Source organism: Saccopteryx leptura, chromosome 3, assembly GCF_036850995.1.
Source record: "Saccopteryx leptura isolate mSacLep1 chromosome 3, mSacLep1_pri_phased_curated, whole genome shotgun sequence".
Taxonomy (NCBI): domain Eukaryota; kingdom Metazoa; phylum Chordata; class Mammalia; order Chiroptera; family Emballonuridae; genus Saccopteryx; species Saccopteryx leptura.
Window position 1 is genome coordinate 106,574,797 of NC_089505.1, and position 13,665 is coordinate 106,588,461.

The window sequence follows — 13,665 nt, forward strand, 5'->3', positions numbered from 1 at the left end:
GAGGAAGAATTTAGGTTTCTCCAGTTTCCACATCCAGCATCCCCATGATCTTACAGGGGGAACAGTGGGCACGCAGGTAGGAGCTAGGAGTCCTAGACCTGGGTTTGAAGCCTCATTCTGTCCCTCCTGTATATGTGGCCATGAATAAGCCAGACAGTAACAAGGGACAGGTATAAAAAGTGCTTAATGTAGTGCTTGGTTCATAGCAGACACCAAACAAAAAAGAAAGTTGTTTATTATTATTATTGTTGTTGTCATTTCCCACTAAACTATATACATTTTCCATATAAAGAAACTAAGACTTGAAGAGTTTATGGGCATGGCTGTGATCACTAAATCTCTAATCCCGGCAGAGATGGGGGCAGAAGTGACTTGTCCAAGCCTCAAGGCAAATAAGAGCGCATCCCTATGACCAGGCACTGTGCTATGCGGGCACTGTCTCACGGAATCCCCCAAACTGCCATGGGGTAGGGACTGCTGTTCTCCTTTATAGGAGAGAGCCAGAGACTCAGAGAGGGTAAGGGACTTTCTGGAAGTCACAAAGCAAGGCAACAATGTCTGTCTGACCCAAGATTTGTTGCTCCTAACCCCTGTGCCAGATTTCAGAGCAGCTGCCATTATGGGGAGCTTATCTAAAAATCACCTACCCTTGCAAAGGAACAGGAGCAGAGCCATCCCCCAGTCCCACAGAGGTCCCCTTCTTCACTCCACCTTGCTCTTCCAACATCATAAGGGTCTTGAGAGCTGTTTGGCCTCAGTCTGTTCTTCTGCAAAAGGGAGTCAATCGCCCCAGCCCCCACCTGTCCGAAGGCGTCAGTGGCCTGGACAATTCCGTGCTCCGGCCTCTGAAGCCTGGCTCAAGGACCTGAAGCCCCCAGAGCAGACCAGACACTTCCGAGGAAGCAGTGAGCTTGCAGAGGCAGCTGCTTCGGAACACGCCCCCCCCCAGCTGTCTCCCTCCATCTCCACTATCACTATCGCTAATAACGACATCAATCAGGTTGACCACGTTTCACACCATTACGCGCAGCTCAGCAGGAAGCGAAATATATATTTCCTCCTTCGCCCACCACCTTCCAGAAAGTAAAGAGCAATCCAAAAGGGAAGAGAATGAAACTGACGTTTTTCTTAGTACCTACTATGTATAAGGTGCCTGGGTAAGCCCTTTGTACAACTCTGAGAGGTAGGGATGACTTTTTGACAGAGGAAGAAACTGGGGTCCAGAGGAGTGAATGCATGTGTCCAAGGTCACACAGAGCTGGGACAAGAACAATCACAGCAGTGAGCACTCACTGGCTCACAGTGCCAGGCACGCGCATGATCTTATTGATATACTATCATTTGCATTTTCAGATGAGGAAACTGAGGCTTGAAGCAATGAACGGACCTGTCTGAGGTCACACACGGCTCAGATGGGAGCAGCAGAGTGGCACCGGGAGGAGAGGGTGGCTCTGTTCCGGCAGGAGAGTGCACGCATCCTGATTCTGTCACCGACTAGCTTAGTGATCACGGGTAAACCTTGTCACCTCTCTGAGCCTCAATATCCTCACCTGAAAAAGGGGATAATCCCGTCTTTCCCATTGTGTGGAATAACAATAAGAAGGATAAAAATAGTGAAATAGCTAACATTTATCGATCATTTAACATGTACCAGGCACTTTGCCAAGCACTTTACATATGTAAGCTCATTTGGTTAAATGAGGTAATGCATATAAAGTGCTTAGCACAGGACTCCAGAAATGGGAGTAATGATGGCAATGATGAAGAAAGTGATGATGGCTCCCTTGGGCAAATCTCCTCGGTTCATCCTCTTACGGGAAGAACAGAGTGGCCCGTAAGGTTTCAGGAAGGAGGTAGACTAGAAAAGAAGGGCGGGGTCTGGACAGGGGAAGGAAAAGGAAAACAGAAAAATTAGGGAGTGAATAGCAATAATAATGTCAAGATGATCTATCAAGCAGGAGCCAGGAAGGCAAGGGACCCAAGATATTCTACAGAATGGAACTGGGTTGAGATGCACCGAAACCTCCAGGCCAGCCCAAACTTCATCCCAGAGACCCGGATGGGCAGAACCGGAAGGGCCCTAAAGACACCAAATAATGATTCTTCTCATTTTACAAATGGAAAAACCGAGGCTTACAGTGGGGAAAAGACTTGTCCAAGTTCACAGGATGTCAGTGGCAGAGCTGGGCTTGAATCCAGGCCTCCTGCTTCTCAGTTCAGAACCCAATACTCACTGCTTCCCACAAAGGGAGAGGGCAGGGGGCACCTGGATGTTTGGGTGACAGCCCCAGGAAAGCAGTCTGTGGTAAGCATCATTAAGATAACAACAGTAAGAGCCATAGTTTACTGATCTCACTCCAAGCCTGGCATACTGCTAAGTTCATGCATTTAATCCTCACAACAACCCTAAGAATTGGGAACTGTTTGTATTATCGCTAACAGATGACAAAACACTCAGCAAGGGTAAGCAACTTGCCTAAGATCACACAGCTAGAAAGTGACAGTCAGGACTCAAACCCAGGTCTGACCTGTCAATCTCCAGAGCCTTGACCCTATACTTGTCCACCTGAATGGTACAGCCCCCACCTGCTTCTCCTCCTTTACTGTACACCCTCACACCCTACTCCCTCACCAGAAGCAAGTCGACCCCAACTGCAGGAGAATACTTGGAACTGGCCTGTTTTATTGTAATGATCGAACCCCACTCAAAAAAGGAAAAAGACACAGTTCCTCTTGTAAAGTTTTCAGCTGAGAAACAGCAGCCGCTTCCTTCTCTGCCCCTTTCCATTGGATGAGAAAACAGTCTCCCTTCTCTCTGGGATGATGTCAGGCTAGTGAATTCCAGCATCTGGGAGCACATTACAGAAGCTGCCAGGTAGCAGAGACCCCTGGGGGTGACAACTGAAGGGACCCACTGTGCCATCAGCCCAGACAGAGCAACAGAGCCAAAAGACCAACTTTCAAGTCTCTTGTCCGAAGCACCTCTCCAAATTATCTCATGTAACCCTCACAAGTTGCCCAAGCCAAGACATTAGAAGATTCAGAGTCCCAGCCAGGTCATGTTTAACTTCAGAATGAACCCCTTATGCTGGTGAACCCTCTTTGTGGAAGGATAGGTTTAGCTTAGCTGGTGAGAGCTATGGAAGCAAGTGAACGGGAGGCAAGGAGAGACTACCTCCACCCACCTTCAGCATTCCAGGTCAATGCTTTATCCACTGCGCCACCACAGGTCAGGCTCCACCCACCTTCTTCATCTCTTTATAGAGAGAGCACAGCTTCTGTAATGTGCTCCCATCCTAAAGGACCCCAACTTAATCAGAGCCAGAACTACTTATTTTATTTATATAATTAAGAAGACAACAGAGGTCACTGGTCAGCTGCCCGGCTGCAAAGCCTGGCTCCTAACTGTAGAACTTCGGGCAAGTTTCTTTATAGGGTCATTATAAGGAATTCATGAGTTAATACATGGAAAAGTGCTTACAAGGGTAGCCAGCACCTAGTAGCTATTATTGCTATTCATGAACAGAATGGGCATGGGACAAGCTATGAATAGTGCTTAGCTTTGGCCTTGGCCTGGTAGCTCAGTTGGTTAGAGCATTGCCAAAATATGCCAAGATTGTGGGTTCGATCCCCTGGTCAGGGCACAAGCAGGAATCAACCAATAAATACATAAATAAGTGGAACATAATTGATGTTTCTCCCTTTCCCTTTCTCTCTCTCTAGAATCAAGAAATAAAATTTTAAAAATTGCTTAGCTTTGGGGTGCGGAACTGAGCATAGAAGGAAACTTACCTTTACCTTCCACTCTGTTTGATTATTAATTTATTCATTTTTACAAATGTGTAAAAATTACTTTTCTAATAAAAAGTCCTAGTTTAAATTTTAAAAATGAGCAAACAGAAAAAAGAACCCTCTGAAAAGTTCAGCACTTCTTGGCATTTTATGTTCCTCAAAGTAGATAAAGAAGGGTGTTTCTACTGTCAGCCAGGAGTTGCCAAAATAACAGATTCATTCATTTATTTTACAAATATTAATGGAGTGCCAGGCACTGTTCCAGCTGCTGGGGATTTAGCAGGGAACAAAACAGATCATTTCTGCCCTTCTAGAGTTTCCATTCTACCTGATCTTAATTAATTTCTGCACCCTGCAAGGATGAGCAGTTTACAGATAGGCAGACCAAGGGGGCCCAGTGAGGGAAGTCACTGGCCTGCCGGCCACAGCTGGTAGCAGGGCTACAACCTTCTAGGCTGGGCTGTTTTTACCACTGCCCAAGAGGGCAGGTCTGTGGATGACAAGTTTGGGGCTGGTGTCCCCAAGAGGTGAGAAGCAAGGTGAATGAGGAGGTCTGCACAGCCAGGCTCCAAGCTCGACCCTATATTACTGACGCTCCTGTGGCGGAGAAGGGGCGACGGTGCAGGCAAAGTGGAGACTTAGATCACAGAGGCAGGAAGAACTCTCACTCAGGCTTGAGTTCTGCCCACAGAGGTCCCCATGCATCTCTATCCAGAGGAGCAGCACAGCTTCAAGAACCCCTTGTTGTTGGGCCTCAGTTCTAGGGTAGGCAGGAGACCCTGGCCTCTCCTTAACCACCTTCCCAAATGCAGCTGCCAGAGCCTGAACTGAAGGACAGAGTTGGTCCCCTTCAGCTCCTGAATTGACTCCACTAGCCTCCCTGAGATAAGAACCTGAGCTCCTAAGCTGGGGTGAGACATGGTGTCCTCAGATGCTCCCATCCTCCCCAGAGCACCCAAGTACCCCCACCTCCATCAGTGCCAGCCCAGGCAGAGGAGCCGCTCTGCCTGTTCTCGCCCCTGATGCTCTGGTGGAACTGATGACTGATGGAACACTCATGGCCACAATGGCCACAGCCAAAGCAGGGGGAGGTCAGCACCCTGTTTGTTAGACTGGTCCAGTAAGTACCTGGCAGCTCCTTTTGACCCTTTCCAGGGAGATGGCTTTCCCTTCCCAGGCCCACCCAGAGGGTAAAGGGAGGCAGAAACAGCACAAAGGAGTGAACAATTCTTAAAGTCTAAGGTCCCAACAAGATCCCAACATACACAGATGAACTTGAACCAGAAATGGTCAGAGATCTAGAGACATACCAAAGAGAGACCCGGAGAGAGAGACACACACACAGGAGCAGAGACTGTGAGAAACGCTCACAGGGGCGGAGACCAGAGGCAGAAACCCAGAGGAAGGCAGACCCATGCAAACGAGTGATCTAGAGGAAAACACACGGCAAGGACCTCAACACATCCACAAACGAGCCCCGGACACACCCCCAGCCTAGCCAGCCACAGTCCCACAGCGCACCTCCCAGCAGGAGGTCTCTGTACGGTGTGGGCCAGACGCGTGGAGCCCCAGGCGCGGGGCGGGCCGGGGACGCGCGCACAGGGCGCACTCCGGGACTGGGGAGCGCCGGGCGAGAAGCGCACACAAAGAGCACGGCCAGCAGGAGCAGACTCCGCCCGTCCACTCTGTGACTCCAGGCCACCCCCGCCCGGGCACTCTCATCAGGCACACACGCAGAGACACAGCATCCCACCCGCACGCCCCGGGACCCCGCCCTGCCGCGCCCCACCCTGCTCCGGCCGCGGCGCTCACCAGCTGCAGGCAACAGAAGGCGACAAGCGTGCAGCGCCCGCTGCACTTGCCCATGGCTCCAGGGGCCGCGCGGGCCGTCCGCTGCCGCGGCGCCCCACTAGCTCGGCGGCCGCCGCCTCCTCCGCACCGCGCGGACTCCGCGTTCTTCCCGCTGGGCGCCCCGGGCAGCGGGGCCGGGTGTTTAGGGCCGGGCCCCGGAGCGCCGGGTCCTCAGGGCTAGGGTGGGCCGCCTGCTCTCTGAGTCCATGGTCGGTCCACCCGCGCGCTGGCTCTGCCGCGCCTTCTTTGTCTGACCGGCCGGCCGCCAGGCGCGCCGCCTGCCCCGGGGCGGCTGGCGGGGAGCTCAGGCACCGAGCGCAGCGCGGCGCAGAGCAGCACTGCCCAGCTGGGGCAGCCGCCCGGTACCTCCGCGGCCGCGGCTTCCCGGCCCCACCACGTGGCTCCACCGCTGCCGCCGCCACCACCGAGAGGGAGGGAGGGAGTGGAGGGGAAGGTGGGGCGGGGCGGCCGCGGGAGCCGAGGGGAGGTGGGAACGGGTAGGGAAGTGGAGAGTTGGGGGAGAGGCAGGGAATGAAGTAGAAAGAGTGCCCACTTGGAGGGTGGGTGACAGCCCTGGGTCAAACCCAGACTCCCCCCCTGGCTCACTCTCTGTGTGACCTTGGGCAAATCATGTCACCTCTCTGGGCCTCAGTTTTCTTAAAAGAGGAATAATACAAGTTCTACTTCAGTGTTGCCACGAAGATGAAATGCATTTATGCGAACAAAGCACTTAGCTCTGTTTGTGCCCAGCTTCCTGAGTGTGCTGGAGGAACCCTTGTCCATCCTGTCTTTAGGGTTTTGGGGGTCCAAACCATGGTCCTCTATTTCCACTACAGTTCCCAGATCTGCTCCTCATCCCCATTTCCCTCCTGAATGCCTGGTCACGTTTTTATTCCTTCTCTCTTTTCTCCTACTGGCATTGATTGAGCCCGGACTTGCATACACACCCCTGGGAGCCCTGGAATCCAGAGATGAGCCTTGCTGTCCCAGAACCCACTGAGCTTCCCGGTCAGGCTCCCAAGAGCAGATCTGCCCAGGGGAGTATGACCAGCCCCTAACCCAGGCTGCAGTGGGCAAGGAAGTCAGGAAGGGCTTTGCGGGAAGATGACTGACTGCCTTCTCCAGGATGCCCCCCAAAAGCACTCACCTTTCAAACACATCCATTTAACCCATTTAATCATCCCCGCCTCACACCTTACTTCTTGTAGTCATCTTGGTGATTAGCATCACTCAGGTGGGAATCCCTCATTCTCCCTCCAGGCTTCTCCATCTTATCTGACCTGTCATTACCTCCTGTGAACTGTACCTTGCAGCTAGTATCTATGAAATACCTACTATGTGCCAGGCTCTCCTCTGGGTATAAGGGGATGCACCAATCTTTGCATTCACTGAGAGAACAGTCTAGTAAGAAACTATCATTAAAACAAGAAAACACAAATAAATACATAATGACAAATTCTGATGAGTGCCTTAAAGGATAATAAGGAGTAAAAGAGAGAAAGGGGCATAATTCAGGTTTGGAGACCAGGCTCTGGAGGAAATGACATTGATACGGAGAGACAACAGGAGGGAAGGAGAGGCAGCATAATACAGATTTAAGACCACTGTTTGGACCAAAACAGCCTGGGATCCAGTCTCATACTGCCGCTTGTAAGCTGCTTACACAGTAAGCACTCAAATGCATTATCATCTATTCCTAGGACTGGCTACTTGATTTGTGGGGTTCAGTGTAAAATAAAAATGCAAAGCTTCTTGTTAAAAAATTAAAGATGATGACACAGCAGAGCATTAAATCAAATACTGGGAGGGCCTTGCGTGACTAAAGCCAGCCCTGTCTTCTCCCTGGACTGTTAAAATGGTCTCTTCACTGCTCTCCCTCCTCCACCCATTCCTAAGCATGCCACTTGGTATTTTAAAGCACACGGGATACTCATGGAATTAAAACAACCTGTGTTGAGGTTTTTACTTGGAATACAAACTGAGATGATAGTGGGAACTTTTCTCAGCTATGCTTGTGTGAGTCACAGCTGTGTCCATCCAGGTTCTATGACTAGACAGGCTTTCCAGGAGACTGTGAAGTCTCTGAGATAATATGCAAAACTTCACCTGAGCAGATGTGCCTTTTTCTGGGGAGATGGTCCATAGCTTTCATCAGATTCTCCAAAGAGTCCATTTCCCATAAAAGAGTAACAACCAGCCCACAAAGGATGTAGCTGTGCTCTACTAGATCCTCGTCGGGGCCTCTTCCAGGTAGAGCCTCTGTGAGGCTATAAATATAATTCAATAACACTAATAATAATAGCTACCATTTATTAGGAGCTCTCTCCAAGTCAGGTACTTAACATACATTATCTCATTTAATCCTTGTAATAACAGTGGGTTCTGCTGGGGCTGTGACAAGCCCTTGCCAGGTTTTTGGGTCTATCATGTCATGCCTGTGACACCTGTTTGAGGCCTGGCTGACTCATGCTTAATGTCTATTCTATGGGACCAGGGATGACCTGTCTGACCTTAGCAGAACTAGCTTCTGCCCCTGGGTCATTACCACCTACTACAAGTCTTGCTCTGATGAATCAAGCACACACCATACTTTGCCTTGTCTTCTTTCTGTCTAAACTGCAAGTCCCATCCAAATTCTTGCCTGAAGAATTCCTATTTAAATTCCAAATCTCAGCTCAACTGTCACTTCTTCCCGGAGGCCTTCCTTAACACTGTGATCTGGAGGAAGTGCCCTTCCCTTGGGCTCACATGTGGTCTGTGATCCCTTTATTACAGCCTTTACTGAGACTTACTGTACTTGTCTGACTTTATTTCCCCCAATAGAGTGTGAACTCTATGAGGACAGTGACGATGTTATAAACTATCTCTATATTCCACAGGGTTTGAATCATGTCAGGAGTCAGCAAGTATGTGGTAAATGAATGATCTTCCGATCCTCAGGCCCCAGTGTGTCTCATGCCCTCTATACCACCTGAAAGTCAGGGGCTCTAAGGGGGGGGGGGAGCTAATTCAAGGCACAGATGGAATCATCGTCTTTGGCAGGAAGTGGGAGGGGGTTAGGAGCTGGGGATGACACCAGGAGGGGCTTGCACTAGGTGACGTGAAGGATGACTAACCCCTCAACTAGGGAAAGGTTGTGGGGAAAATGAAGCAGAATTCAGTAATACAGGACAGAGATGATTCAGAACATATCCACACTTCCTGAGTGGGAAGGCAGAGTCATGGTCAGCCCTAAAGAGGCACAGTAGAAGCTGCTGAAGTGATGAATGGGGTGTTAATAAGTTTCTCCCTTGGCCTAAACCAAGGCTAATCAGTGTTTGATCTTAGTCCCTCTGTGGGTTAAAACACTGAAAGCCTCTGAGAAAGTTCACTCCTAAGATGGCCCAAATGTTAAACTGATTTCTCCTTCTTCCAAGTTAGAGGACTGAACATGCTCACTAATTATAGTTTCTGAGTGCTTTCTGAAGCCAACCAATTCTTCAACACCAGCTGGTTGTCCAACAATTCAATTCAATTCTGATGCTAACTACTTGGAGTTAGCATAGAGCCACAGCTTAAAGGTTCAGTCCCACAAGACTGCCTCCACTTTTAATTAATTAATTAATTAATTTTTGGTGACAGAGACAGAGAAGAACAGACATACAGGAATGGAGAGAGATGAGAAGCATCAATTCTTTGTTGTGGCACCTTAGTTTCTCAGTGATTATTTTTTCATATGTGCCTTGACCAGGGGGCTACAGCAGACCGAGTAAGCCCTTGCTCAAGCCAGCAACCTTGGGTCCAAGCTGGTGAGTCTTGCTTAAACCAGATGAGCCCATGCTCAAACTGGCAACCTTGGGGTTTCGAACCTGGGTCCTCTGCGTCCCAGTTTGACACTCTATCCACTGTGCCACTGCCTGGTCAGGCAAGACTGCCTCCACTTTAGATGCCAGTCTCCGGCCAACCCTACTTCTGATCAGCTATAAATCAAGGGTTCCCACAACCCCTTCTTTAGGTTCCATAATTTGCTTGTGAAGAGTTCACAGAATGCAGGAAGGTACTTTGTTTATGTTAACTGGTTTATTATAAAAGATACAAATGAACAGAAGAGGTACACAGAGCAAGGTTTGGGAAGGTCCTGGGTGCTTCTGTCCTTGTAAAGTTTGGGATGAGCCCCCCTCCCAGCAGGTTCACCAACCTAGAAGCTGCTCTCGATCTCATTGCTCAAGAGTTTTTATAAAGCTCAATCTCCAGGCTGAGTTTCCACTCTAATGACATGGTTTTTCTGGTGACCAGCTGCTCCTGAGTTTATCTGGGGTCCCATTCCAAGTCACCTCATTAGAACACACTCAGTTGTGATCAAAAGGGACTTATGAATAACAAGAGACACTCCTGTCACTGAGGACACTCCAAGAGTTTTAGGAACTCTGGACCAGGAATGGAAATATAGACCAAATATATTTTTGTATTATATCACAATTGCTAACACTAAGTATTATGTGCCAGGCACTGTTCCAAGTAATTTCTTTTCTTTTTATAATTTTATAATTTTATAATCAATTTAAAAATTTTAAATTGATTTGAGAGAGAAACATTGATTTATTGTTCCACTTATTTATGCATTCGTTGGTTGACTCTTGCATGTGCCCTGGCCAGCAACCGAACCCACAACCTTGGTGTATCAGGACAACACTCCAACTAACTGAGCTACCCAGCCAGGGAACATCCATGTTTTTCCCACAATCTAGACTCTTCTTACCTCCTCCCAGCTTCCTCTCTTCTCCCCAATTTTCAATCCTCTCTTAGATTCACTGTGTCATTTCCTTAGTAAAATTTTCTCCAATTGCTCCTCCGGCACTGCCTCCTAGTTTATAGGGATACCTCAGAAAGTATGTATTCCATCATATTTGAATTGCTTATTTATATGTTACTAAAACATGTTGTACATGACAAGACACAAAGCACAAATAAATGTGGAACATTTTCCTGGAGTGTCTATTCTACCTGGTGCTCAGTGATTTAAAACATTTATTAATGTAAAACAAGCACAACTATTTTATGAAGCAGCACACAAAGCCACATTCATTTAAACACTCAATTTCACTCAGAAAAAAAAAAGGTAGGGGGGCTATTTTAGATTAAGAGACACCAGAGAGACAGAATAGCCAAATGCATAAAACTTGATTGATTCCAGATTGAAAAAAAAGCTATAAAAGACATTTTTGATACTGAGGAAATTTTAATATGATCATTAAGATGGTTTTATGAAATCGCTGTTAATTTCCTTAGGTGTGGTAATGGTGTTGCCGTTACAAAAGAGAATGGTCTTAGGAAATATCTGCTGAAATATTATTAGTAAGGAATTATGTCACCATTGTAATTTCAAGTCATTGAAAATTATATATATATGTGTGCGTGTGAGCTAGTGTTTATTGAATCTAGGTGGAACCTACAGATGCTTCTTGACTTATCTTTGTAAGGTGAAAATATCACTAGTGGCCTGACCTGTGGTGGCGCAGTGGATAAAGCATTGACCTGGAATTTTGAGATTGCTGGTTCAAAACCCTGGGCTTGCCTGGTCAAGGCACATACCAGAAGCAACTACTACGAGTTGATGCTTCCCACTCCGTTCCCCTCCATCACTCTCTCTCTCTCTAAAAATCAGTAAGTAAAATCTTAAAAAAAAAAGAAAATATCACAAGTAAAAAATGCATTTAATACTACACTGTGGAGTGTCAGTTGTTCGCCCTCGTAATCATGTGCCTGGCTGGGAGCTGCGGCTCGCTGCCCTGCCCAGCATCTTGAGAGAATCATACCGCATAGCGCTAGGCCAGGCAAAGATCGAAACTCAAAATCTGAAGTATAGTTTCCACTAAATGTGTATTGCTTTTGTACCACTGTAAAGTAAAAAAAATCGTTAAGTCAAATTGTTGTATAGTTCTGTATACAGAGAATTGTTTGAAATATGTATGTTTGGGATACTTCACAATAAAGTTGGGGAGAGAGGGAATCATACATTTTACAAATTCATGGTAAAATTTCCAAGTTATTAATTTCAGGAGTCTTTCCTGCTCCAGTTCATTCTCTTCTGCCATTAAGGACATTAAAGCTTGAGAAGCCCTGACTTTTGTTTTTCTTGCCACCGTTCTACCCTATGAGCCCCGAAGAGGTGAGAACTGTCATTTCTGTGTTCTCAGAGCCCAGCACAGGGCCTGCCACAGAGGGATGGTGAATAAGCAAAACCACTAACTCACATGCACGTGACCTTGGGAAACTGTATCGATGCTCAGTCTCCCTTCTGTAAAAGCAGGTTGGAGTAGATGACCTAAGGCAGGAGTCTCAAACCCTCGGCCCGCTGAACAATTTTGTGCGGCCCGCAGACTAATCCACGAAGTTCAAAATATTTTGGATAAAATTAAGTAAGCCTAGGGGCCTACTTCTATTTTTCATTTCTCTAGCATCCTAGCTAGATATTAGCTTAGTTAACAGCAGTTGTGATGCGAACTACAGTTTCTGGTCGTTTTGTGACACTGAGTAAACTGCATGTACGATTGTGCTTGTTGTACTGACTTTTGTTTTCAACTGCAGTGAGAAAAGTGTTGCGTAACAGTTGCCTTTTGTAGACCTAGTGTGGCCCGCCGAAAGGCTGTGATCTTGCTCTGCGGCCCACATGCTGAGTTGAGTTTGAGACCCCTGACCTAAGGTCTTTTCCAATCCTAGCACCTTTGGATGTCATACTTGGGGCTTTGAAGGAAGATCAGTGATCTTTTTTTTTTGGGGGGGGCCCTCGATCAGAAGGACTTGGGCCCCCCACGAGTGGCGCCGGGGAGTGGGTCTTCCATATGCCACATTTCCCGCGCCCTACCGCGGGGCAGTGATCTTTTTTCTACACAAAACCCCACAGACCCACCAGGTATATATAGTTGACCACAGTGACAGCTGCTGCTCTCTTGTCAGGCTCCTAAGTTTTAGCTCAGCCATGGGCTTTGGGAGAAGTATTCTTAAGCTCACACAGAACCTGTGATGGAGCGCAGTGGTTTCCTTGATAGCCAAGGGGTGTAGGGGATATCAGCTTAGCTTTATACTGCCCTCAACCTGGATCGCGCATTGTTAGCACTTAAGGAAGCTTTAAAATAGACTGATTTTCACCCCAGGAATTCTGACTTAATTGGTCTGGGGTATGATCTAAGCACCTGGAGTTTCAAAGGTTCCCAAGGTGATCCTATGCGCATTCTAAGGCTAGAAGTCTCCAAGTCCTACATCGTGGTGAGAAGAGCTCTACCTGGGTTTATATCCTGGCTTTGCCACTTACCAACTGGTGGATCTTGGGTGAACCTGTTGACCCATATGTGACAATCAGTGAGATAATGCACATAGCACTAAGCCAAAAAGTACAGCTAAATACATATGGTAGTAAACAGGAGGAGTCTCTGTGGTTATCCTATGAAAGATGCAAACTTTGAGTCTGAAGAGCAGTGGTTCTCAAACTTGCATCAAAATCACCTGGATAAAAAAAAAATCACCTGGAGGATGTGTGTGTGGGGGGCTCTAAAATATGCATCTCTAGTAAGTTTCGAGGTGCTGCTGCTGCTGTTCCAGAGACCACACTTTGAGAACCCCTGTTCCCGAGCAGAATTTCTCAACAGCAGCACTAACGGCATTCGGGAGCAGCTAATTCTTTGAGCACCTTTGGTCTCTACCCACTAATGGGCACAACATCTCTCTCCAGGTGTGACAATCAAAAATGTCTCCAGACATGGACAGATGTCCCTTGGGGGTCAAAATCGCCCAGTTAAGAACGACTGCTGTAGAGGACATAAGTTAAAGAAAAGTTGAAGTGGGTTTCAGAGGCAAAGGAAGAAGGGGAAGCCTAGAGGCGAGGAGGGGAGTTTGGGACAGCTCAGGGCTGGACGCAGAGCTGGTGGGTGCCCACCCTGAGCTTTTTTGGAAAAAGATTATTATGGCTCTAGGATATGGAGACAAATGACCAGAGGGAAGGCTCAAAACTGACTTGGCTTCATTTGGTCCCACAGGAATAGGGGC

The 13,665-nt window shown here is 47.8% G+C and overlaps 1 protein-coding gene across 3 annotated transcripts in view; it reads right to left on the reverse strand.

The window, feature by feature from the left end:
* NKAIN1 (sodium/potassium transporting ATPase interacting 1) overlaps nt 1-5,992 on the reverse strand; it is a 49,353-nt gene extending 43,361 nt beyond the window's left edge. For all 3 annotated transcript variants that reach the window (XM_066375686.1, XM_066375689.1, XM_066375688.1), the window contains exon 1: nt 5,605-5,992. In XM_066375686.1, the coding sequence (XP_066231783.1) occupies nt 5,605-5,658 (54 nt within the window). In that variant the 5' untranslated portion in view covers nt 5,659-5,992. The remainder of the gene's footprint in view (nt 1-5,604) is intronic.
* Between the last annotated feature and the right edge of the window lie 7,673 nt (nt 5,993-13,665).